At 49.0% G+C, this 24,691-nt stretch overlaps 1 protein-coding gene and 1 pseudogene across 1 annotated transcript; both read left to right on the forward strand.

Annotated features, from left to right (window-relative positions):
- The window catches only part of LOC149279710 (enoyl-CoA hydratase, mitochondrial-like), a 324,415-nt pseudogene that overhangs the window by 161,708 nt on the left and 138,016 nt on the right, over positions 1-24,691 (forward strand).
- On the forward strand, positions 13,865-14,245 carry LOC149279722 (histone H2B 1.1-like). The gene has a single exon (XM_089501008.1). The coding sequence runs from the start codon at positions 13,865-13,867 to the stop codon at positions 14,243-14,245; it is 381 nt and encodes a 126-aa protein (XP_089357134.1).

Below are 24,691 nucleotides of genomic sequence, written 5' to 3' on the forward strand. Positions count from 1 at the left end.
CTTCATGACACCTACTACTACTTCGCGAGCGCCCGCTCCCCAATCCAAATGCACCCGGGCGGTTGGGATTCGGAGCACCTTTCCTCCCGCCACCCGTACAGCGACCGAGTGGCTGGTCTGCCCGGTCGCAGCGACCATCTGTGGCTGTACCAAGGTAATGGTAGCCCCACTGTCCCGTAATCCTTGAGCAGGGCGACCGTTAAGCCATACAACTTGTCGGTGATGATGTCGATTGTCCGAGGCGGCGGCCTGCACCGGGTCGGCCTCGTATAGTACCCCGAAATCCTCTTCGACCCAGTCGTGGTGTGGGGAGGATGATGGAGCCTCCAGGCAATTAGCAGCTGCCCGGATGGGCCCAGCTGGTTTGCGCCCTCCCGGTCTAGCAGCGTGGTTAGCGGGGCATTCCCTATGTATGTGCCCGACTCGATTGCATCCGAAGCACCGGACACCCGAAGGTCGACTGTCCCGGAAGGTAGTGGGCTGCTGTTGTGCCGGGGGTCGAGGTGCGGTGCGGTGAGCCTGAGGTGGCCGAAGTGGGGGTGGTACATAGCGGGCCCCTGATCGGTGCTCCAGTGGGGTAGACCTCCGGGAGTCAATATACTGGTCAGCTAGAACTGCTGCCTGGTCTGCTGTGTGGGGTCGTCGGTCACGTACCCAGTCCCTTACTGCAGGGGGGGTCAAGTCATAGAATTGCTCCAGTATGATCAGCTGGAGGACATCTGTGACGGAGGAGGCTTGGCACCCGTGGATCCACCCTTCGGCTGCCCGGGTCACGCGATGCACCCACTCGGTGAAGGGCTGCCCATCTGCGCGTCGGAGGCTCCGAAATTTCAGCCTGTGGGCCTCGGGGGTGATACCATATCGAGCTAGTAAGCGTTCCTTTACCCGATAGTAATTGGTACTGTCCGCATCTGGGGTGGCCTCATAAGCCTCCAAAGCTCGTCCCGACAGCCGACTCACCAGTAGTGTCACCCAGTCTGCCACTTCCACGCCCTGCAAATCGCATTGTCGCTCAAAGATCTGAAGGTATCTATCTATCTCATCTACGCCATCTTGAAATCGGGGAATGGCGTCGTAGGGTAGCTTAGCTTTGTTCGAGGGGCCGCTCCGATCTGTCGTGGGCGCCCGTTCTTTATCTCTCTGGAGCTCTGTGATGCGAAGCTGGGTGGCCTCGCTGACTATCTGGGCGATGAGCGTCTGTGGCGGTTCTGATCCCAGGAGGCTGATACGCCACCGGATTTCTCGCTGGAGCTCTGAAGTTTCAGTGCCCTCTGATGAGGCGAGGCTGTTCCGGTCTCCCTCCATTCCCTCGCGATCAAGGTAGCCTTTGACTTGTTGCTGGCCGTCTGCCCACGGGCTTCCAATAAGTCTTTCAGCGTCTGCCTCTTCAAGCCCTCGTAACGATGCTCCATTCACTGGAGTGTAGTCCCGGTGGTGGTTTGGATCTCCCGGTTCTGAGGAAGCATCCCACCGCTGCCACCAATGTGACGGGACCGACCTGTACCCCGACTGGGTACTCCCGCCAAACGTTGCTTCCTCCTGACGGGACACCAACAAGTAACCCCTTCAGCACCGGGCATAACCAGCGTTGTAGATAGAAGGGGGGCTTCGCTGCACCGGAGCTCCCTTGGCACTGTGGCTAGCCGAAGCTTAGCTACACAGTGTGGTTATTGTCCTGAAAAGGACAATACAGGATCATATCAGCCCACCCCAAGCATCAGGCAACACTCATGTTGAGGTGAAAACAGGAACTCTCTTTATTTGGGAACACAGGGGTATTTAAACAGTACAAGGGATTGAGTTACGTCCAATAGACACACAAGGGAATTGCGTCCAATAGACACAAGGGAATTGCGTCCAATAAACACAAGGGAATTACATCCTGCCCTCCTTTGCATATGACTGAGTATTAGCACTCAGCCCAGTAGGGGGTCTCTACTGTAGTCTGTGTAAGGAGGGAGGGGGCAGGACATGTGGCACCTGGACAGGGTAGCAAACAAGGGGAACAAAAGCACACACCATAATAACAACATATACTGGGAAATGCAGGTATCACAAACAAGAACTATCACAGACGGCACCGATTAACCCGGGGCCGTCACACCAAATGAACCCCCAAATCCTGCCTTTATCCCCTCAGGTAGTCTGCCACCACTCACGATTTTGATACCGGATTTGTGAGAAATCCGAACTAGAACATTTATCTCTCTCTATATATATCAACCCACCACGTATTTGCCCGAATATAGGCCGCACTCCCCCCCCCTTTAAGTCTTTAAAGTGGGGGTGCGGCCTATATTCGGGGTCTAGCGCCCGACGCCCGGGACATGCGTCCCGTTATGATACAGATCCCCCGCAGCGGTGCAGGGGACCTGCATTCTACTCTCTGATACGCTCAGACAGCCTCCCCTGCCGGAGGTTGTTTATGCTCGCGTCGCCGCAGCCGGTGAACATCTGTGTGATGTACGTTAACAATCTTCCTTTCCGGTACTTCCCGCGGCGGAGGGGGTAGAGTGGCAGCAAATCTCGGGAAGGGGGGATAGAGTGGCAGCATATCTCGGGGGTGGCAGAATTTTTTTTCTTTAAAAAAGCACCAAATTTTTAGGGTGCGACCAATACGGTATATATCCTCTAGAACTTAATAACAATACGGTAACGTGTTATCCTCTCTTAGGGTTTGTGGATATCTATACTAGAGCCAGAGCCGGCCTTAGGTGTTCTGGCCCCTGTGCGGACTACTCCTCTGATGGCCCCCCATCCCCCAAAAAGAAAGGAAACTCCCCTCTCCCCCTTTATCACTATCTACCACCTCTGCCCCATCTCACTATCAACCACCTCTGGCTCTGGCTTCACAGCTGAGCGCTAGAATATGACATCATATTTTGGTGCTCAGCATGAAACGCCGGCACCGGACGGAGTCACGGAGAGTGAGGGGCACCGAGCGGTTGCTGAAAACTTCACGAGCGACGCTCGGCACCCCTGCCCAGGACTTAAATTAAAACATTGGGGAGGTTTTTTGTTGTTAAATATGTTAAATAAAGTTAAAAACTGTATTTAACATGGAGGATGTTAAATAAAGTTAAAAAAAAAACAAACAAACTAAAAAAACAATGGTTTAATTTAAGTCCCGGCCGCACAGGTCGTACACCCCTAAGGCCGGCCCTGACTAGAGCCCAAAGACAGACTTGGATTATGAATATTTTAATAACAAAAAGACAAAGATTACACAGTGCCACAATTACAAAAAAACAAGACGTACAAAAGAAAAACAAAATGGCAAACAGTTCTTAAAACGATGGGACTTAAACACAGGACCCTCACTCACGGGTTTCTTCAATAAGCCGGCCTGTGGGTACTCGTTAAGTCCAGATGGTTTCTTATGATGTTGTTCCGATCAGAGTTTATCGTGAAGTTCTGCTTTGAGGTCGCTGCATTGCCCCTAAATCAGATTCTGTTTCAAGAAAACATCCCTCTGACCACATGGCCAATTAGATGACACCTTTTCCAAGAATTGGTTCCCATCTTTGATGTGCCAATAAGTTATGGTGGGGTAAAGGTGATGGAAAACCCCTCCACTTAAGATAGGAATGGAATTCCTATGACTAAGGATCCTTATCAGTTAGGCCATGAATCACCACAGGGGTCCTGGGAAGATGACACCTCTTGCCAGATCAGATATGGAGGGCATGTACAAAGAAACTGATTTAGATCAACATTGCTAACACAAAGGAATTAACCACCTCTGCTGGATTATCCTTCCATGTATCCACTACATTATATGAGTTAATCATGACAGCTACACTTCCGTATACTAGAGTGCTGACGAGGTTCCTGATAGGCTGTATTTCCTGTTAATCCAAGTCTATGTCCGGTGACTATGGGCAGAGGGAAGCAACGTCTGGCGGGTGTACCTAACCTGTTTATAAGCCCGTGTGTTTCCCAAATAAAGAGTCCCCGTTTTGCCTCACTACGAGTCTCGTCTTGCTATTTAGTTAAGCCTCGGTGCTGCCCTTATCAGGGCCACCGAGCCCCGCAATGGCCGTACCACATTAAACCGGTGTTTTCGGGGGTGATCCTGAAGGAGCGGCGGCGATCCCCGGGTGCCGATAGCTCGGGGTCCTGAGTATATCCTGTCCAAAAGGTTAGGCGATCAGTCGAAGGGACCCCGAGCGGCAGCAGTTCAAAGTTTCCGTGACGGACCGTGACGGACCGTGAGATACCCCACGGGTGGTGGGGGCACGGACCAGGGGTGGTTCGGGGAAGAGGCCTCCTATGGATTACCGGCTGCTGGGGCTGCCAGGAGAGCAGAGATCAGCCGGCGTGGTAATCGAGGTTGGTAACTTGTTTCTGGCTCTTCATCAAGGTATCAGCTACATCTTTAGAGAGACCTTGTGACGGAACGTCCTGTGCCCCAGACTGGACACATCCGCCAGCCAGCTCCTTCCCTCTCCCAGTCAGCGGACACGCTGTGGCTGTCCGAAGAAAGCAGTCACAGACCAGCACTTCCCTCAATCATGAGACAGGACTTCATGCTTTGAGGTTAAAACAGAACTCTCCTTTTATTACACACAGAATTTATATACAATCTCAATTCAATGAGCACCGAACCCAACCCCCAATCCCATCAGCCATATCCCATCACAAATCCCATCAGTTTCCAGGGGATGTATCGGGTGAGAAGATTAAGAGATACAATGGGTTTCCCCCACCTGTGTTATCCACCCTGTAGTGCAGGTGCCGCCTGGGCAGACAGGGCTGTGCTGGCTGATTAAGAGCCCCAGCTGGATTACAGGATCGTCTCTTTGAAGGTTGGAGCTGCAGCTACATTCAAACAGGTTACAAATAAATAGAATAATAATAACTAGACTTGGGCACCAGGGGGCTCTTCGTGTTCGTCTTCGTGCTCGTCTTCGGCAAAAAAAACAACTTCGTATTCCGCGAATATTCGCCTGGTCCTGTCTTCTCTTCGGCCGAATATTCGCGGACATTCTTCGTGTTCGGGTTTTCTTCGTTTTCCCCGGTTAAGGGGTTAAAACGGGGTTAAAGCCGCTCTGGCGCCAGGAGTTTAAATGTCCATATGAGCAACTCTATTGGCAGTCAGAAGGGGGCTCGTCTGCCATTGGTTGATGGCAGACGAGCCCCCTGCTGGCGACCAACAGGGTCGCTCGTACAGACTGTTAAACTCCTGGTGCCGTAATTGTCCGGCAGATCCCGCTGGTCTCCCTGTTCTATCATTTATTAACTGATAGAACAGGGAGACCAGTGGGATGTGCCAGGTAAGTTGCAGCATTGGGATTTTAAAAGTCTGTACAGACTTTTAGGCTCCTGGTGCTGTAATTTACCCGGCACATCCCACTGGTCTCCCTGTTCTATCAGTTAAATGTCCGTACGAGCGACCAATAAAGTCGTTCGTACGGACATTTAACTGATAGAACAGGGAGACCAGCGGGATGTGCCGGGTAAGTTGCAGCATTGGGGTTTTAAAAGTCTGCACGAGCGACTCTGTTGGTCGCTCGTGCAGACTTTTAAAACCCCAATGCTGCTACTTACCCGGCACATCCCACTGGTCTCCCTCCTTGTTCTATTAATTAAATGTCCGTACGAGTGAACAATAAAGTCGCTCGTACGGACATTTAACTAATTGAACAGGGAGGGAGATCAGTGGCATCGGCAGGGTAAGTTGCAGCATTGGGGTTTTAAAACCCCAATGCTGCAATTTACCCTGCCGACGCCACTGGTCTCCCTCCCTATTCAATTAGTTAGTATGTGCCGGGTTCAATGTCCGTACGAGCGACCAATAAAGTCGCTCATACGGACATTTAACTAATTGAACAGGGAGGGAGATCAGTGGCATCGGCAGGGTAAGTTGCAGCATTGGGGTTTTAAAACCTCAATGCTGCAACTTACCCGGCACATCCCACTGGTCTCCCTCCTTGTTCAATTAATTAAATGTCCGTACGAGCGACCAATAAAGTCCAATTGGTTGATGCCAGAGGAGGTCCCTGTAGGCGACCAATAGGCTCATTCGCACTGCCCTGTAACCCGTGATGGCAAACCTGCGGATTTCCACTTCCGGGAACTGCCGCGATGCCGCGAAGCCAAGGTAAGTTGGAAGAGGGGGGGAGAATGGTAGACGAAGACGAAGACAATCACGAAGATCTTCGTGGCGTGTGTCTTCGTCTTCGCCTACGTTTTACCGCCGCCGTCTTCTCTTCGGCGTGTCTTCGGAACGAACACGAAAACGCACTCTTCGTGTTCGTTTCCATGTTCGCCCGAAGACGAATGCACAAGTCTAATAATAACAGTGAAGATGAGACATGGTTCTTCACAGACCTGCCTGAATTAAAGTCTCCCTTTCAGGAGCCAAACTGAAAGACTGAAACAGGCGGGATTTGGGTGGCGGACAGGCCGCTGCTGGAGCAGGTCTGGTTTGATCTCCAACCTTAGAGGGCTCTCTATGGACAGACGAATCAACTCCGGGTACCAAATCCTTTTGGGCCAGTCGGGAGCTATCAGAATCACCCGACATCTGTCCCAGGCGATGAGAGGAAGAGGGGGAAAGATATAACCCAGATCGAAGGCCCAAACCTGAGAAAAGGCATCCAGAGCTAAGGGATGGCCTGCTGCTGACAGAGAATAAAACAGAGGGAGTTTCTTGTTGGCTGTAGTAGCCATGAGGTCGATCTCTGGAACTCCCCAGATCTTCGTGATCTGATGAAATGTCGCATAGCTCAGGCTCCACTCTCCTTGAAGAACAGAAGTTCTGCTTAGGAAATCTGCAGTGACGTTCTCCTTTCCATGGATGAAGACGGCCGAAAGGTGAGAAAGATGAAATTTGCCCCACTTCCCGATCTTCTGACGAAGACTTCCTAACTGAAGACTTCTCGTGCCACCTTGTTTGTTCAGGAAAGCCACTACCGTGCGATTGTCCGACAGAATTCTTACCGCTTTCCCTCGTAGCCTGGACTGCCATGAGAGGAGAGCTTTCCAAACTACCCGAAGTTCCAGCATATTGATTTGAAGATGGCGCTCGTGGTTGGACCAAAAACCTTGACGGAATTCTTTGTCCATCGTAGCTCCCCAACCGGATAAACTGGCGTCCGTGGAAACGACTGTCCAAGAGGGCTCGGTCCAGACCAGACCTGAACCCAGCCTTTTCGCCTGAAGCCACCATCTGAGGGAAGAACGGACGCTGGGAGGAAGAGAGACCTTCCTTGAAAGTGCCGGAACGGATCGATTCCATGACTTCAGGATGAGACATTGTAGAGGACGGATATGCAGAAGCGCCCATGCCACGGCAGGCCTTGTAGAAACCATCAGTCCAAGTAGTCACATGAGAAGCCGTAGACTGGAAAGACGTCTGGAAAGAATCAAGCTGGTAAGGCTGATAATGTTCTGAATTTTGTTCTCCGGCAGAAAAATCTTTTGACACGTAGTGTCCAGGATAAACCCCAGGCAGGGAATTATTCTGGTGGGAAGCAGGTGGGATTTTCGAAAATTGACAATCCATCCCAAATCCTGAAGCATGGAAACAGTCCTGTGAATCTGTTGAGACTCAGCTGATAGAAGCCAGTCGTCTAGGTATGGGACTACCTTGATTATTTCCTGAGGAAAGCCACGACCCCTGATAGTAGTTTCGTAAAACTACTACTCGGTGCTGAAGCGAGACCGAAAGGAAGGGTCTGGAACTGGAAATGACGAATCCCTGATGTAGACGGAATGGCCACCCGAAGGAACCTCTGAGAATCTTGCTTGTTGGGAACATGGAGATAGGCGTCTTGAAGATCGAGAGTAGCCAGGAAATCCCCTTCGGAAAGAAGTTCCACGGTGGATTTGATAGATTCCATCCTGAACTTCCTGGAACTCACTAATTGATTTAGAAACTTGAGGTCTATGATAAGCCTGAAGTCTCCTGATGGTTTGGGAACCACGAAGATGTGGGAGTAAACACCTCTTCCTCTTTGGGCAGCAGGCACTGGGATAAGTACTTGTTTCTTGACAAAATCCTGCACCAGATCCAAAAGCGCCTTTCTCCTGGAAGGATCCGCGGGAGGTGTAGACATCATAAAACGCTCTGGGGGAGTGCTGACAAGCTCCAGACCGTACCCTCTGGAAATGATCCCCAGGGTCCAAAGGTCTGGACAAACAAGAGCCCAAAGGTGGAAAAAAAATTCTCAGCCTGCCCCCTACCGCACAACTCCTGGCGTCAAGGTCTCTTAGCGGCTCCATCTTCATGTTTAGATGGGAAGGGTCTGCCCCTACCACGAAACCGAGCCTGGGGTCGGAATCTTGACCTCTGGAGGACCTGAACGAACAATTTGGACGAAAACGAGGTAAGGGTTTACGTTTAGGCAAGAAGTACTTATCCCCAGTAGCCTTTTCCAATAAAGTTTCCAGCTCTTTCCCAAACAGATCTTTGCCAGAAAAGGGAATCCCGCACAAATGTGTCACATAAAAAAATCAGCAGCGCTCTTCACATCTGAGATGCCACGGAGGATATTCTCTTCTCCTGCACCACTTAGGATATCATCTTCAATTTGTTGAAGCCATAAGCGCATAGTCCTAGCTACTGAGGCTGCTGCAATGCCTTGCCTAAAGATAGCTGCTGAGGCTTCAAAAGATCTCTTAGCTGCCCCTTCTGCCTTCCTATCCATGGGATCCGATGCCACTGGAGCATCAACTTTGGGAGTTGAATGAACAGAGCTCAGATAAATCGTCTGGAAAAGGAAAGAGTCTGGACACCCTTTTAGAGGTAGTTCTAAAAGAGCCTTCTTTCCGGAGCCTTCCACTGGTCAGTGATCAGGGCCGGCCCGACAATGGAGCCGAGTGGGAGGGAGGGAGGGAGAGGAAGGGTAGATAATGGGGGGGGGGGGGGCAGGGACGGAGAGAGAGGAAGGGTAGATAAGGGGAGGGGGGGGCGGCATTTTAAAATTCGCCCTAGGCGGCATTTTGCCTTGGGCCAGCCCTGTCAGTGATTATGGATTTTAAGGTTTCATGAATAGGAAAAACCTTAGGTTTCTTAAAGGAGCCCTGGTTTGTCTTTTGGCTGCTCTTCTTCAAGATCCAGAACAGCCCTTACGGCAGTAACCAGCTTGTTTACTTCTTCTGCTGGAAAGAAGAAGGATTCTTCCGATAGTTCCCCATCTTCTAGGGATTTGGGATCTTACATCTGCCATTCCTTTTCAGAATCTGAAGTGTAAGGATCCTGACCAGAGGGCCGGAACCCAGGCCGAGGGTCTAGGCTGAGGTAAAGAAAACATAACAGAGGTTTTAATCTGCTGAAACGTGGACTGAAGCTCAGCCTTCATCCATTCCTTGAATTCTGAAATGGACTCCTCTCTGGCTTTGAGGCAGGATGAGCAAAATTTCCTAGAGGCGTCAGACATTGTAGCCTTGCAGTTTTTACAGGCAAAATGTTTCGTCTTGGATGCAGCCTTCCTAGGTGCTGGTGATTCTTCAGGGAGGTCTGGCTTATCTAGTGACATCCTGATAATAAACGATAGGAGAAGGTTAAAACAAAAAGAAAAAACAAACGCAGACAAATTCCCATAGACTCATAACCTACTTGGGTTAAGAGGCAGAAAACACCAGAACAGAAAATCTCAGGAAGCCAGGACTCTTCATCAGAAGAAAACTACAAACTAAAAGCAGTACAAGCTAATAAAAAACCTTACCAAACCAAGGGAAAAAGGTCCAGAAAACCGCCAAAAAACCTTCTCTGACCTGAGAGCTGCTTACAGATCTGCCCCCTTCCTGACCTCAGATGCCTCCTGGCAGACTGAGATGAAACCGGAAGCACGCCACCGCAAAGATCAGACGCTTCCTGTCTGAAATCGTCGGCAGACTGAAGCAGAGTCCCGGCGTTCTGCTTCCAGTTAGCCCGCCCAAGGGCTGCTAAAGGTAAGTAGGCTAGAGTCCTACCGAGGACCCTGAGTGAAGGAGCCTTTCCCTGCTCCGGTAAACAGGATCCTACCGAGGACCGGACCGGAGAGGGCTAAAATGGCCGAGAAACGCTTGCCCGCTACCCAAAGCGGGACTGCAGCGCTGGACAGGAGAGCTCTGCCACGAGCTCTGAAAACAACAAATGGGGGATGTACCTACACGGATAGGGCAGGAAAGAACTGTGGGTAAAAGGGAGGTTCTGGGGGTTTAAATCTTCGCTGCCCTATTCGGATAGACGGAACTATCTCCTATGCTACCGGGAGTAACAAGGGAAATTTATCCTCACTCTCGTGGACTATGCCACCTGTTACCCCCCTAGATTTGCTTAGAGAGCACTGGCAGGGACCGAAGGGCCGACCATAGTAGAGTATGTGTTGGACATGGTCCAGGAAAACCTTCAAGTGGCGCAAGGTTGGCAGAAACGGTGGTACGACCGGACCGCCCCGGAGCCGCGCCTTTGAAGTAGGGCAGAAGGTCCTAGCGCTGAAACGATCCCGTCAGGATAAGCTGGTGGTGTGGCAGGGATCGTATCGGGTGGTGAAGCAACTGTGCAACACCACCTACATGGTAGCTAAATGTGCAGACAGAAGGATCCAGCGAACCTTCCGTGTGAACATGTTGAAAGCCTACCAGGAGCGTCCCGAGGAAGTAGCAGTTATTTGCACCCCGGCGATAGATGACCCTGAGGGATTACCGTTGCCCCAGGTAACGTCGGGGACGAGGGAACTTGGCACGATATAGTTAGCGGTGCAGTTAGGGGAATTCCAGAAGGCCCAAGTTCACCAGCTGTTAGACCAGAGAGGCGGCTTACTCTCTGCCCTCCCCGGATGCACCACCGCGTGGAGACTCCAGGGCAGACCCCGTTACGCCAAGCGGTGTACCGAGTTCCTGAGTCTGTCCGAGAAGGGATGTTAATGGAGATTAGGGAGATGCTCGATCTGAGAGTGATTGAGCCGTCCGAGAGCCCCTTGGCTTTTCCGGTAGTCCTAGTGCCTAAGAGAGATGGGACGACCCGGTTCTGTGTAGACTACCGCAGGCTCAATGACCGGACTGTGACTGACACGTACCCCATGCCCCGAGTAGATGATTTGTTACACCACATCTCTCGTGGTAAGAGAGATCGGCCTTCATCACCCCATTGGGACTATACCAATTTAGGGTAATGCAGATTGGGTTGAAGAACGCTCCGGCGACGTTCCAAAGGATGATAGATCGACTCCTCGATGGCCTCCAGGACTATGCTTGCGCGTCGCAATCGGAGTTAGCCACCTAACCAAAGAAACAGCCCTAAGCCGACCCGTTGGGGTCTAGCCGGGTCTGTCACTGGAAACAAAGGGGGGAGTAATGTGATGGTTCCTAGAGTCACCCTACCCCTCAGTTAATGTTATCCAGTGACATGAAACTCTTTAATGTGTTATTAATAAAAATGTATATTATTGCCTTATTTTGTAAAAGTTTGCACACGGCACACTAAGGTCTGAGAGATAATCTAATAAAGATAATGTGTGCTCTTTATCTCCAAGATTTAGTGGTGCCGGTTGCCTATAGATTGCGGGGAATTATTGTCCTGAAGGGAGAAGTCGCTCTTGGTGGAGAGGGAGAACCTGAGGTCCCTGGTCGGTCCGTCACACCGACACTAGCGGAGCAGGGCTCACGAGCTGGTCCGGTGACCCTAGCTTCACGGCACCGCAGCCCGCCGAGGCGTAGCTGAGTACAGTGCCGTAATTGTCCTGAAAATGACAATTAGTAATCCAGCGGGTCCCTGAAGCATTAGACGAAACTAACGTTCCAGTGAAGTAACAGACTTTATTGGGGAAACACACAGGCTTATATACAGGTTAGGTGATAAAAAGGTCATAAATCAGGCACACATCTTCCCTCCCTGCCCAGACGGTCCGGCGCCACGCTTAGGCAACCGAGCCCCGCAATATCCGTAGGGACCCCGAGCGGCAGCAAATCGACGTTTCCCCGGGACAGCCGGCATTTGTACGATAGCCGCACCGCCTGATCGCCACCTCTCTAGCGGCTCCAGTGACAAGGGATCCCCAGTCTCTGCGAGGGTGTCTGGGCTACGAGAGCCGAAGTCCATGGGTAGAGCAGGTGATACATGGATGAGGTAGGACGGGAAGGGGAGCCGAGCGGCAGTAGGTTGACGCTTCCCCCGGGATGGACCGCGGGACAGCCGGCGTGGGTCCGATAGCCGCGCTGGGGCAGTTATGGTTAATGAGGGTATTTAGGGGCAGTAATGGTTAATGGGATGTTTAGGGTTAATTTAATGCTGAGGACTGAGGGGTTAATTTAATAAAGTTAACTAAAGGTGCAGTTAGAGGTAAAGCAATCTAAAGGTGGACAATCTAAGGGGAATCTAAATCCTGGGGGCAGTGAAAATTATTAATGTATTTATTTATATAAGTGTGGTGTCAGTGATATTCTCTGAATGGTTTGAATCTCTGAACGATTCTCTGCCTTCAGTGACATCGCTAGAGTAGGCAGGCAGAAAGGGGCGGGGCCAATCGTTAGTTTGACTGCAGGGAGGGACTGGGCAAAAGATTCGGATCATGAATCGGATCATTTCAATGAACGACTCGAAATGATCCGATTCACTTTACTGATCCGAACTTCGTATCACTACTTTGGGGTATATGAAGGGTTAATTCCTTCTTAGCAATTAAGCTTTCAGAGGCAAGGGAGATGTCTACAATGGAGCTACTCACGGGTCTCAGAGTGATTATCAAATTCATTAATTCGCTCCCCAGACCATTGCCAGCTACACGATCATCACAGCTGAGGGATTCCCCGGCTTCTGCCACTTTAATTTGCGGTAAACCACAATTTCCTATGCAATGCTGCCACCGTGTGGTCGCACTTGCCCACCCACCTTTCTTGAGAATCATATTTATCCATTTAAGTGCTGGCAGCTTTGCCTCGAATTTTAACCCTGAAACGGACAGGGGGGGTAGGGTGTATGATGTAGCCTGTATGAATGGTGTTTAGCCACCGTTAAGCTCAGCAACTAAACATCGGGCTGAACATCTGCAATGGAAAGCAGTTGCCTTTAAAGACGTTTGCAGCAAGTTTATAGCAAGGGAAGATATAGCTTGTTCCAGAGATTATGGGTGGCTCTGAAAAGAGCCTTTGGTGGTGTTGGCTAATTGCCCTGCGGTTACCGATTACTGCACTCACTTGCTCTTGGCAGGTTTGTGGCTCTCTGTCTTCTTGGGCAAGAGCACCGCCTGGATGTTGGGTAGAACACCTCCCTGAGCAATGGTGACCCCGCCGAGCAGCTTATTGAGCTCCTCGTCGTTACGAACGGCGAGCTGCAGGTGGCGAGGAATGATACGGGTCTTTTTGTTGTCGCGTGCAGCGTTACCAGCCAACTCCAGTATCTCAGCAGTCAGATACTCCAACACCGCTGCCAGATACACGGGTGCGCCGGCGCCTACTCTCTCGGCATAATTACCCTTGCGAAGAAGCCTATGCACACGGCCGACAGGGAACTGCAGACCAGCACGGGAAGAACGTGTCTTTGCCTTAGCGCGAACCTTTCCACCTTGTTTTCCTCTGCCAGACATGCTTTCGCTCGACAACCGACCACGCAGCAAAGCGATTAAGAAGCACGTAACAAAGAAACGCCGCTCACTTACCCAGCTATTTGTAGCTTCCCCCCGTGACGCTATTCGTCACTGATTGGTTCCTTTCCAAAACAGCCAATCGGGTGGAAAGAGTCTGAGACACCAATCGGTGTAGGCACTGCGGTTCATGGGCGGCCGCATCTTCTCACGTGACAACCTCATCGAATCGGACGCGAGACAGCAGAACGGCCTTATTTGCATGCGGTGCCTATAAAGGGAAGGGCCCGGCGCAGCAATTTCAGTGTTAATCACGTTCTCTTGAATTGCGTGCGGAAACGAAAGCAGACACGATGCCTGATCCAGCGAAATCTGCGCCTGCTCCGAAGAAAGGCTCTAAGAAAGCTGTTACGAAAACCCAGAAAAAAGATGGGAAGAAGCGCAAGAAGAGCAGAAAGGAAAGCTACGCGATTTATGTCTACAAGGTACTGAAGCAGGTGCATCCCGACACTGGCATTTCCTCCAAGGCCATGGGCATCATGAACTCGTTTGTCAATGACATCTTTGAGCGCATTGCCGGGGAAGCTTCACGCCTAGCCCATTACAACAAGCGCTCCACCATCACTTCTCGGGAGATTCAGACTGCTGTACGCCTCCTCCTTCCTGGAGAGCTGGCCAAGCACGCTGTGTCAGAGGGCACCAAGGCTGTTACCAAGTACACCAGCGCCAAGTAAAGCTCTCCTTGTTCTCTCACTTTATAAACAAAGGCTCTTTTGAGAGCCACCCACATGGTCTGTCTCAGAGCTATGTAAATGATATAGCCCCTTTTGTCGGACTGCTAGGTCTGGGAAGAGCATTTGTGAGCATTGACAGGTGCTCCTCACTCCACCAGGTTAGCTGGGGTATCGTGCCCATCGACCAGACTGCTTGGGAAGAGAAGCCCAAGGTAAAGGGGCTCCTGTGATGGCAACGACCTTTTCTCCTGCTGGGACCCAAGAGATTAACCCCTTCACAGCCAGACAGAACCAGCGTTGCAGAGAAAAAGGGGCTGCTTTACCACTGCGGCTAGCCGAAGCTGAGCTACATCGTGGGGCTATTGACTAAGCCATGACGCGGTAGTGTCGTGGGTAGGACAAGTGGCACACGGACAGGATAAGACATGAGGGGACGACAAAGGCATATTCAAAATCACACACATACTGGGACATACAGAATTAAAATACACACCAGACGGAACCTACTAACCCCGGGCCGGCCCCCATTCAAGCCAGCCTTTGGAGGACACTAGCTGCCGATCCCAGCACATGTTCTGCAAACGGGCCCAACTCTCAGCACTCTGATCCTGCTAGTAACTCACTCTATAGCCAGACCCAGCCACTATTAAGCTGGTTATTTCAAGGTGTGCATAGAAAACCGCGGGCCGACACGGGGACAACATGATCATAGCCTAAGAGAGTGTGTGGGTGGCTCTGAAAAGAGCCGTTGGGTGTTTAAGGGTGACGAGTCAACAAGCTTAACCTCCGAAACCGTACAGAGTACGGCCTTGGCGTTTCAAGGCATACACCACGTCCATAGCGGTAACGGTTTTCCTCTTGGCATGCTCAGTATAAGTGACTGCGTCACGAATCACGTTCTCCAAAAACACTTTGAGCACACCGCGGGTCTCCTCATAGATCAGCCCAGAGATACGCTTTACGCCTCCTCTGCGAGCCAAACGGCGGATAGCAGGCTTGGTGATACCCTGGATGTTATCCCGAAGCACCTTCCTGTGCCTCTTTGCGCCACCTTTTCCGAGTCCCTTACCTCCTTTGCCGCGGCCAGACATGATAAAGTTTTCTCCACGATTTCTACAGCACAATACTCGCCTACAGCCGACCAGCTTTCTTTTATGCGTACTGGACGGACCTGATGGGGAACTGCACCATAATGCCTCAAGGGGGCGTTGCTTTTTTTTCATATATGCTTCACGTTGGTTGGCTGGAGAAGCTTACAAGTGTGCCTCAGACACCGATTGGCTATTTAGGAATATCAAAAGCCTGCCCGCGGGAGATCGCTTTCGACGATTCCTCATTTACCACTAGGTGGCAGCATATCACTGTAAATAAACGCCAAACGGCGGCCAAGATAAAGGCGGGCTTTTAGCTGTCGCCGTATCGCTGTTAACGGTCAGCCAGTACACAGTTTCACTAGGTAGGAGGCTGAACAAAAGAGAGGAGAAGAAATAAATAAAAAAAGAACCGCAGCTAACGAATAAATGACCGATTCGAGCATTTAATTTAAAAAAAAAAAAAAAAAAAGATAACTCTCCACACCGAAGTCTCTTGATCAAAGGCTGGCTTTTTCAAACCATCGTCCTAGCCTATGAAAAAGAGGGGCGTGATTAAGCGTATCCAATCACATTTACCTCTACTCTATAAAGGGCTTGAGTTGGCCACTAGTGATGGGAAGTTCGGATCATTAAAGTGAATCGGATCATTTCGATTCGTTCACTGAAATGATCCGATTCATGATCCGGATCTTCGGATCACTCAGTGTGCCTGCACGGAGTTACTGTTTTCCAGTAACTCCGTGCAGGCACACTAACGATTGGCCCCGCCCCTTTCATTATGAATCCTCCCCCCTGCCTCCAGTGATGTCAATGAAGGCAGAGAGTCGTTCAAAGATTCGGATCTTACAGGGATCCGAATCTTACAGTGATCCGGATCATTGTAAGATCCGGATCATTGTAAGATCCGGATCATTGTAAGATCCGGATCATTGTAAGATCCGGATCTTTGAACGACTCTCTGCCTTCATTGGCATTGTAATCATTCAGAGAATGTCACCATACTGTTATAAATAATACATTCATAATCACTGCCCCCAGGATTTACATTCCCCTTTACCTGCAACTGCACCTTAAGCTAACTTTATTAAATTAATTAAATTAACCCTCACCATTAAATTAACCCTAAACACCCCATCAACCATGACTGCCCTAAAATTAACCCTTAACACCCCATCAACCATGACTGCCCCTAAAATTAACCCTTAACACCCCATTAAGCATAACTGCCCCCAAATTAACCCTAAACACCCCATTAAGCATAACTGCCCCCAAATTAACCCTAAACACCTCATTAAGCATAAATGCCCCTAAATTAACACTAAAAACCCCATTAAGCATAACTGCCCCCAAATTAACCCTAAACACCTCATTAAGCATAACTGCCCCTAAATTAACACTAAAGACCCATTAAGCATAACTGCCCCCAAATTAACCCTAAACACCTCATTAAGCATAACTGCCCCTAAATTAACACTAAAGACCCCATTAAGCATAACTGCCCCTAAATTATCCTTAAACACCCCATTAAGCATAACTGCCCCTAAATTAACACTAAAGACCCCATTAAGCATAACTGCCCCTAAATTATCCTTAAACACCCCATTAAGCATAACTGCCCCCAAATTAACACTAAAGACCGACAGAGTATTTGGGAACATATATGCGGTAACAGACTGGGAGTAATAGGAAGCAGGTGGCAGCAGAAGCATTAGGGGGAAAAAGGAAGGAGGGAATATGTATGCAAGAAACGGGGGTAGCAGGCAGCAGACTGGGGGAAAGATGCATGGAAGAATAGCCAGGTAGGCAGGGGGCAATAGACCAAGGGGGTGATTGGCAGGGGGCAGCAAACAAAATGAAGGCATGTGATAGCTTACTAGGTGGGAACAGGCATGCTGCAGATAACTGGAGGAATAAACAGACAGAAGACTGAGAAGTGACAGGAAGCTAGCAGATTGAGGGGGGCTTGTAAGAAGGAATAGACAGGCAGCAGAATGAGGGGAAACATGTAGGAATAAATAGGTAGACAGCAAATGGGGTGAGGCAGGCAGAAGCAGACTGGGGAGAAATATTCAGGCAGAGATTTTGGGGGGAGGGTTGAGAAGTCTCCATTGGTAGGCAGGCAGAAAAGAACAGGTCTAAGTGACATTAGACTGAGAAAGGTACAGCCAGACATTGGCAGACTGGGTGATAAGGGAGGCACTAGAATACTGGGAAGAGGAACAGGCAGGGGGCATCAGACTGAGAAAGGTAGAGGAAAGCAGTATTAGACTGAGGGAGGTAAAACCAGGCAACAGACTAGAGTGGTTGAATATGCAGGAAATAGCCAAGGGTTTATTGATCAAAAAGGTGGCAAAAGATTGTGGCAACTGTCAAACAACAGACTAAGAGGGGAAATGGAAGGCGGGGATAGGCAGAGAGCAAAATGGGGGGCATCTGGGCAAAGGAAGGAATAGGCAGATGGGGAGGGAACAAGCAGGCAGTAGAGTGAAGAGCAGAGGGAAGAGGTAGATGGCAGAACAAAGTGTAGGAGTCCATTTAGGCAGCAACAGACTAGGGGAACAGGCAGTCAGCAGCAGACTGAGGGGTAGGCAGGAAGCTGAAGACTGGGTAGGGGAGTGGGCAAGCAATAGCAAACTAGGCTGGCAGCATCAGACTGGAATGGTCAAGTAATTAAGCATTAGACTGAGGGAAAGCAGCAGACTAGGAGTGGAAAAGGAAGGCTGGAATAGGCAGGAAGCAAACTGGGGGGGGCAGGAAGGCAACATCAGAATGGGAGGTGAACAGGTGATAGTAGATCGGATGGACAGTGAAGAGGGGACAAACAGGAGGAAAGGCAGGCAGCAGTAGATCAAGGACATAATAGGCAGGGCAGGGTAAACATGCATGTGGTAGATTACTAGGGGGGAAGAGGCATGTAGGAGAACACTGGTGGAATAATCAGGCAGCCAGCAGATTGGGGTAAACATGTATAAAGAAATAGGCAGGCATTAAACTAAGTGGGAACATGCAGGAATGTTTAGGCTGGGAGGAAACAGAGCAGGGGTAAGACCATGGAAGACTAAGCTGGCAGAAGCAGACCGAGGAGGATAGGAGAATAGGAAGGCAGCAAACTAGGGGGTTAGGACAAGGCCCCATCTTCGGGGTGGGGAAGCAGAACAAATTAGGCAGGCATCAGACTGACGAAGAAGGAACCAGGCAGCAGAGTGAATTGGAGAGAACAGGCAGGTAGTAGCAGACTGGGAGGCGGAAAAGCAGATGGGGGGGGGGCAGGAAGCAGGTAGTAGCAGACTGGGAGGCGGAAAAGCAGATGGGGGGGGGCAGGAAGCAGACAGAAGGTCAGCAACAGACTAGGGGTGAGGATCAAGCAGGCAGTAGCACGTACTAGACTAGGCAGGTGGCAGTCGATGGGAAGTGAAAGGGCAGGCCACATCAGACTGTGAAGGGGCAGGCAGAATTAAATTGGGTTGGGAACAGGCAAGCAAACTGGGGGAGGGGACAGGCAGGGGGCAGTAGACTGAGCGTGTGGGAAGTTGACAGCAGACTAAGGGAGAGCAGGGATATGGGACCAGAATGACACAGGGGGAATGAAGGATGCAGCAGACTCAATGGGGAATAGGCAGTCAAGCAGACTAGGTAGGAGAACAGGCAGGGACAGCAGACAGGGGAAATGGCTGTTCCCCCCCCAGTCTACTGTCATTTATTTTTTCTTACAATCAGTCAGCAATAGACCAAGGGGGGGAATAAGAAGGCAGCATTAGATTGAGAACAGGTACAGGAAAGTAGGCAGTAGCAGATAGGAGGATAACAGGCATTTCTTATCTTACTAAGGAGGAACAGGCAAGAGGCAGAAGACTGGTGGAATAAGTAGGCAGCATACAGAGTGTACATGCAGGCAGTAGAAAACTGGGAGGGGAAGGAAGAGGCAGGAGGGCAGTGAGGAAGCAACAGACGGAGGAGAAACAAATGAATTTAACCTTTGAAGGGTCTTGTGTAAGCAGCATTTTGCGGGGATCACATTATTCACACAATACCATCTGCACAGGGCGGAGATACTTTAGTTATTAACGTCCGTTACATCTAAGCCTCTGACCCTCTCGTTTATGACATTTCTCCTCCTTTGCATAGATAAATCACAGACATCTTGTCTTTTTTTATAAAGAAACAACATATTTATAAAGAAATATTAATTTAATATATATATTTTTTTATTCATATCTCTTGTTTTGTATAAAATGATGTCAACAAATATTTTACAAATACATTAACATTTAAGTGGCACTTTACTGTTTGATGGGGAACTGCCATATCTGCGATAAGACTAGGTTTCATTCCAGCATTTAATAAAACCTCTTACATTATTATATGTGACTTGTGAACAGAGCCGCGAGGGCAGAATGCGTTGGGAGCAGCTGCTTTCCAGCCAAATGTGACTCCAAGGACAGGCGACCAAAGCTACGTCCTTCATGTTTATTAATAAACGGAAATAACGGTAACCCAACAGTTATAGCAGACAACAAGGTTGTTTATTAGTATCAGATTAAAATTGCATTTTCAAAATCTTGCACTGTCCCTTTTAAACAAAAATGTTAAAAAATATTTAGCTGTTTTCTTTTTAAAGCAGTTGGAGTTGATATAGTAGACAGCAATGGCGGCGTCCAGGTCTGCAGATAAAGGGAGTTTATTGGAATACAGCTTATTACTGTATATGCTGCTGGGGGGGGGGGTTATCTTAATGTATATAGCGCGGGGGGTTATATTACAGCACTAGGGGGTGGAAATCTGCACAGCCCCCAAATCTCCAGGTGTCCAAATCAGGGTCCCTTTGTTAGGAGTAAGGAGGGGCAGGATAGGACCATGAAGTGGGCAGACTGGAAGATGTGAATGCCCTGTGAGTGTCGTGGCTGTTGGGAGCTATGAATCTGAGAACTGATCCTATGAGTGCTGGAACACAGAGTCGCGTGTTACTCCTGGACATGTTGCCATTTCCGCTTTATGTTCCAGGTTACAGTGTTGGTAACTACTGCAATAATTCAGGGGGTATTACAAACGCAACATGTTCTAAAAATGTTTGGTCCCTTCCGTGCCAGTACTTACCCTCTTTCCCTGCTGGGGTGAAGGGGGCTTGTTGAGCAGAAAGATCTGCGCCTTTGCTGCTCTCAGCGCTTCTGCACATCATTATCTCTGCTGGTTGGCGAGTCCCCGCAGAAACCTCCTAGCTCTGGCTCTCTGCCCCGGCACAGTCTCCCTTCCAGTAATAACCCTGATTTGGGGCAGATATATAACTCTACATATACAACAGTCGCTAAGATGCTTCTGATGACCTGGAAGCCTGTTGGAGTTCAGGCCCCTGAGTGCATCACGTGAAGCAGCGTACGACATAATCGTGTAAATATGAACACATAATGTATAAAAAAATAAAAGTAAAAATTATCAGTGGATGCGAATGTTATCACGTAAACCGTGTATTGTTACTAAAAAAGCGAAATGCGTAATTATTCGGCTACCCGCGGCGCATCTGACGGCAGCTCAGGCCGGTACCAGAACCTTTGTGTCCGGAGTCCGGCAGGAAAACGCGACATCAGCTTCAGCGAGCGGCGGATTTACCGCAGGGAAATCACACGGGGAACGGACTAAGAGACGCCCTGCAAGACTTTCCTGCTCCGAGTAACAAAATCCTACTCGCCGTATTAATGCCTCCCACGCCCGGAACGGATGTGGAAAGGCACCTCGAGCCGCGACCCAACAGATCAACAGGAGGATAAAATTGGGCCATTTTCAATAAAATAAAAAAGCTGTAATGTTTGGATTTAGTGCAATAAAAGAGGGTAATGAGGTTTATACCCAGCCAGGGCCGGTCTGGTGTTGATCGGATGGTGCTGGCACTTTAAGGCCAGCGGCCGCCTGATGTTCACATAGCAGCAGCACCTGATCTGTCACTGGAGCAGCAGATTGGGAGTGTGAGGGGCCGATGGTCATTAAAACCAGGCTTTCCCACCGGTCCGATCTGATGGTGGAGCAGTTTGGGGGTTCCTGCTGGATTTAAACAAATTAATTGCATGAGAAGTAGAAGTCTATCCCCCTGTTCTTGTGTTGTTTAGGTGGGTGTGACGGGCCCCCTCCCCATTGATGATGTCATAACACCAGCATGCAAGAGACGTAAACATTTGTATCAATTTATAGCATTAAAGGGAAGCTCCAGTGACCCCATGCAGCCTCAGCAACACAGAATGAATATTTATTTATATAGCGCCATCATATTCCTTAGCGCAGTACAATGTGGGGCTGTGTGAGTACTTTAATACTCAATAAATACATAATCACCTTTGTGGGAAGCTGCAGCTCCTTCTGAAGTCTCACCTTCATGCCATTGATTAACTTAAAGCAGCCAATCAGTGACAGAGAATTGCTTGTATTGAAATCAGTGTAAGCACTTTCTGTGTATGCGCACGCAGGGTCCCGTTAGCTCCAGAGATGGTCCCAGGGGGGCTCTGACTGGCGGTGAGTATTTCATGAGGCTGGGGAGGGTAGGAGATGTGTTCAGCCAAACAGATCTACTGCAAGCCAGGGAGTGTGTGGGGGGGGGGGGGGTTAGGAGGCAAATACATATTCTGCAGAAATAGGCAGAAAGGAAAGAGGGACTGTACCTACACCCAGGGACACTTGGGACATATGCACTGAGACTATAAATATTAATCATTCCCTGTCCAGTTAATTCAACCGGACAGGGAAGATAAAAGAAGTCATATTGGACACATCATCTAATTAGAAAAGGTTTCCGTTTTCGGTTTGTCTGTAAAAGTTATGTTGCCTAGAAACCACCTTAACAAAAGGGAAGAGATAACGCAATGGGGAGGAATAATCATGCAGATTCTGAGAATAGGAAAAGAAGTTTGTGACAGATCTGCCTTAACATTCCCATCTACTTTATAAACCGGAAACCACTACCTTTGTAACTAAATTCATCCAAACTTCACATCGCTTGGTACTCGGGTGGGTGGGGAGCTAATAAAGTGGTCTGGCTTCTACTGAGCTTTCACACAGAGGCCTCCATGGATTCCATCTATCCGTCCGTTTCTCTTGCGGTAAAGATTCAACCTTAATCAGTCGTTGGCCTGGTCTTAGATTCAGTTCCCATATGCCTATCCCATGCACTCTGAAATTATCTCACATCTACCACTTCTGCTGGAAGGCTGATCCACTTATCAACCACCCTACTTCCCTCCAATAATCTTTTCCCGTTACTTTATTTTGCTGAAGCCCGGGGTACTACTCGCCATTGGATATATATATATAAAACGGTTTAATAATGGTGTAACTTACGAGCTTCTGGTTGATGTGTCTGCTCCATTCTTGCGCCATTACAACTGGAAACGGATAGGTTTCCCAAGAGACACCTCAGCATGCGCAAGTTGCCCGTTACTCAGTGCCCAGGGAGGGTGTACATCCCCACCCTCTATCTTCTGCAATTCGGGAACCCAAAGCCGGAAATAGTCACCCTATAGAATAAAAACATATAGATATGAGCACTGGTATACATCAAGGGAAAAACACTATATGACGGAAGATGTGATTGGTCGATTCTGTAACATTATGTAAAAGGTAACGTATCTTCCGGGGCGATGTGGCCGCTGTGATTGCGTAACACGGAACTTCATTTGTTTATTGACCCGACATTTAGTTATTCTTCACTTCTTCCACCAAGTTGTGTCCGAGACATTTAAGGGTTAAACCCTGGTTTCAAAACATAGCTGCCAACAGTCCCACTTATTAGATAACAGAATTAATCTGCTTCTAAATATCTCACCCAGTTACATAAGTAACCTCAACTACACCCACTAAAATAAAGTCACCCCTCTGTTGAAACGGGGAGGAATTACTCACATTGCCATCATAATCCAGTCCTTGCTTAGTCATGTTGAACTTTCTGCTCTCTCGCGGGTCGTTTCTGATCCCTGCGCTGTGTAGCCAGTACCCGTAATTACTACAAACGTCACAGTCCACCTAGCAGAGAACAGAGTAAATGCGGAGGTGGCTTATTACCAGAAGAGGCCACCAATGGGATTCCCAAAGCCGAGGCCAGACCTAATGATGGAGTCCACTTCAAGATACTCCTGCTAGGAGGCTGTTCCACTTATCTACCACCCCTTCAGGAAAAGAAAAAAAAAATACTGGTATTTTAGAGATTAAAAATAAAAAAAGAAATCATTGAAAAGGATGCATTATGGAGTTTTTGTAGTTGTGTTAGGAAAAAAAATAGATCAATTGCTAAATAGAAGTCGCTACTCCTTCCCCTCCGATAGAAGGAGAATTAACGAAGAAAACAAATCAGAACAAAACGAGAACACAAATAACCTCTCCTCTCCTCTCTGGTGGCTTTAAGGTTTTGAAGTAAATGGGAAGATTCTCAGGATTGTTACTTCAGGTTATTTACATGAGTATCAGGGTCTTGGGGTGAATATGATGATTCTGAAGGTTTTTCCCCACCTGCCAGGGTATCGGGTTTAATGGGCAGTTTCTCAGGATTTTAACCCCATCCTCTGAATCTAAGAGTGAAAGGGCAGATTCTAAGGGTGTTCTAAATGGGCAGAGTGTCTGGGTTTTATACCCTAGTGTCAGTCTCGGGGTGAATGGGCAGATTCTAGAGGTTTTTGACAACAGTCTAAGCGTACTGGAGTGAAATGGGCAGATTCTCAGGGTTTTTATCCCAGTCTCAGGGTGAATGTGCAGATTCTAAGGGTTTTTGCCCAAGTCTCAGACTCTGGTGGGAAATGGGCAGGTTTCTGTTCTTAATCTGTCTCAGATTCTCAGGGTGAATGGGCAGATTCTCACGGATGTTCCCCAGTCTCAGAGTTTCGGGGTGAATGGGCAGATTCTCACGGATGTTCCCCAGTCTCAGAGTTTCGGGGTGAATGGGCAGATTCTCACGGATGTTCCCCAGTCTCAGAATCTCCGGGTGACTGGGCAGATTCTCAGGGTTAGAACATACCCATTAAGATAAGATTAATAACTGTTTTTTTAATGCAGTCTTAGAGTCTTGGGCTCCTAATTCCTCGATTTGGCTTAGAAATAAGCCTGAGGGCATGTACAAACGCGGGAGATGTAGAGTCTGCCAATATATTAAGCCAACTCACTGTTTTAAAGACACGACGGGTTTAAAAACTTTTGGAATCAGGTCCTTCATAGATTGGCGTAGGGTAGGTGTTATATACATGACCGATTGAGCTTGTGGGAAAAATACATTGGGAAAACTTTTAGAGAACTCGGGATAAGAGGGCTCGATTCCCGTCATGAAAAGCATCGTAGCTATTGAAAAGATCAAACAATCACCATGAAAAAGCGATATTAATGTGAA

Source organism: Sceloporus occidentalis, unplaced genomic scaffold, assembly GCF_023333645.1.
Source record: "Sceloporus occidentalis isolate IW3139 unplaced genomic scaffold, rSceOcc1.0.p SCAF_161, whole genome shotgun sequence".
Classification (NCBI taxonomy): Eukaryota; Metazoa; Chordata; class Lepidosauria; order Squamata; family Phrynosomatidae; genus Sceloporus; species Sceloporus occidentalis.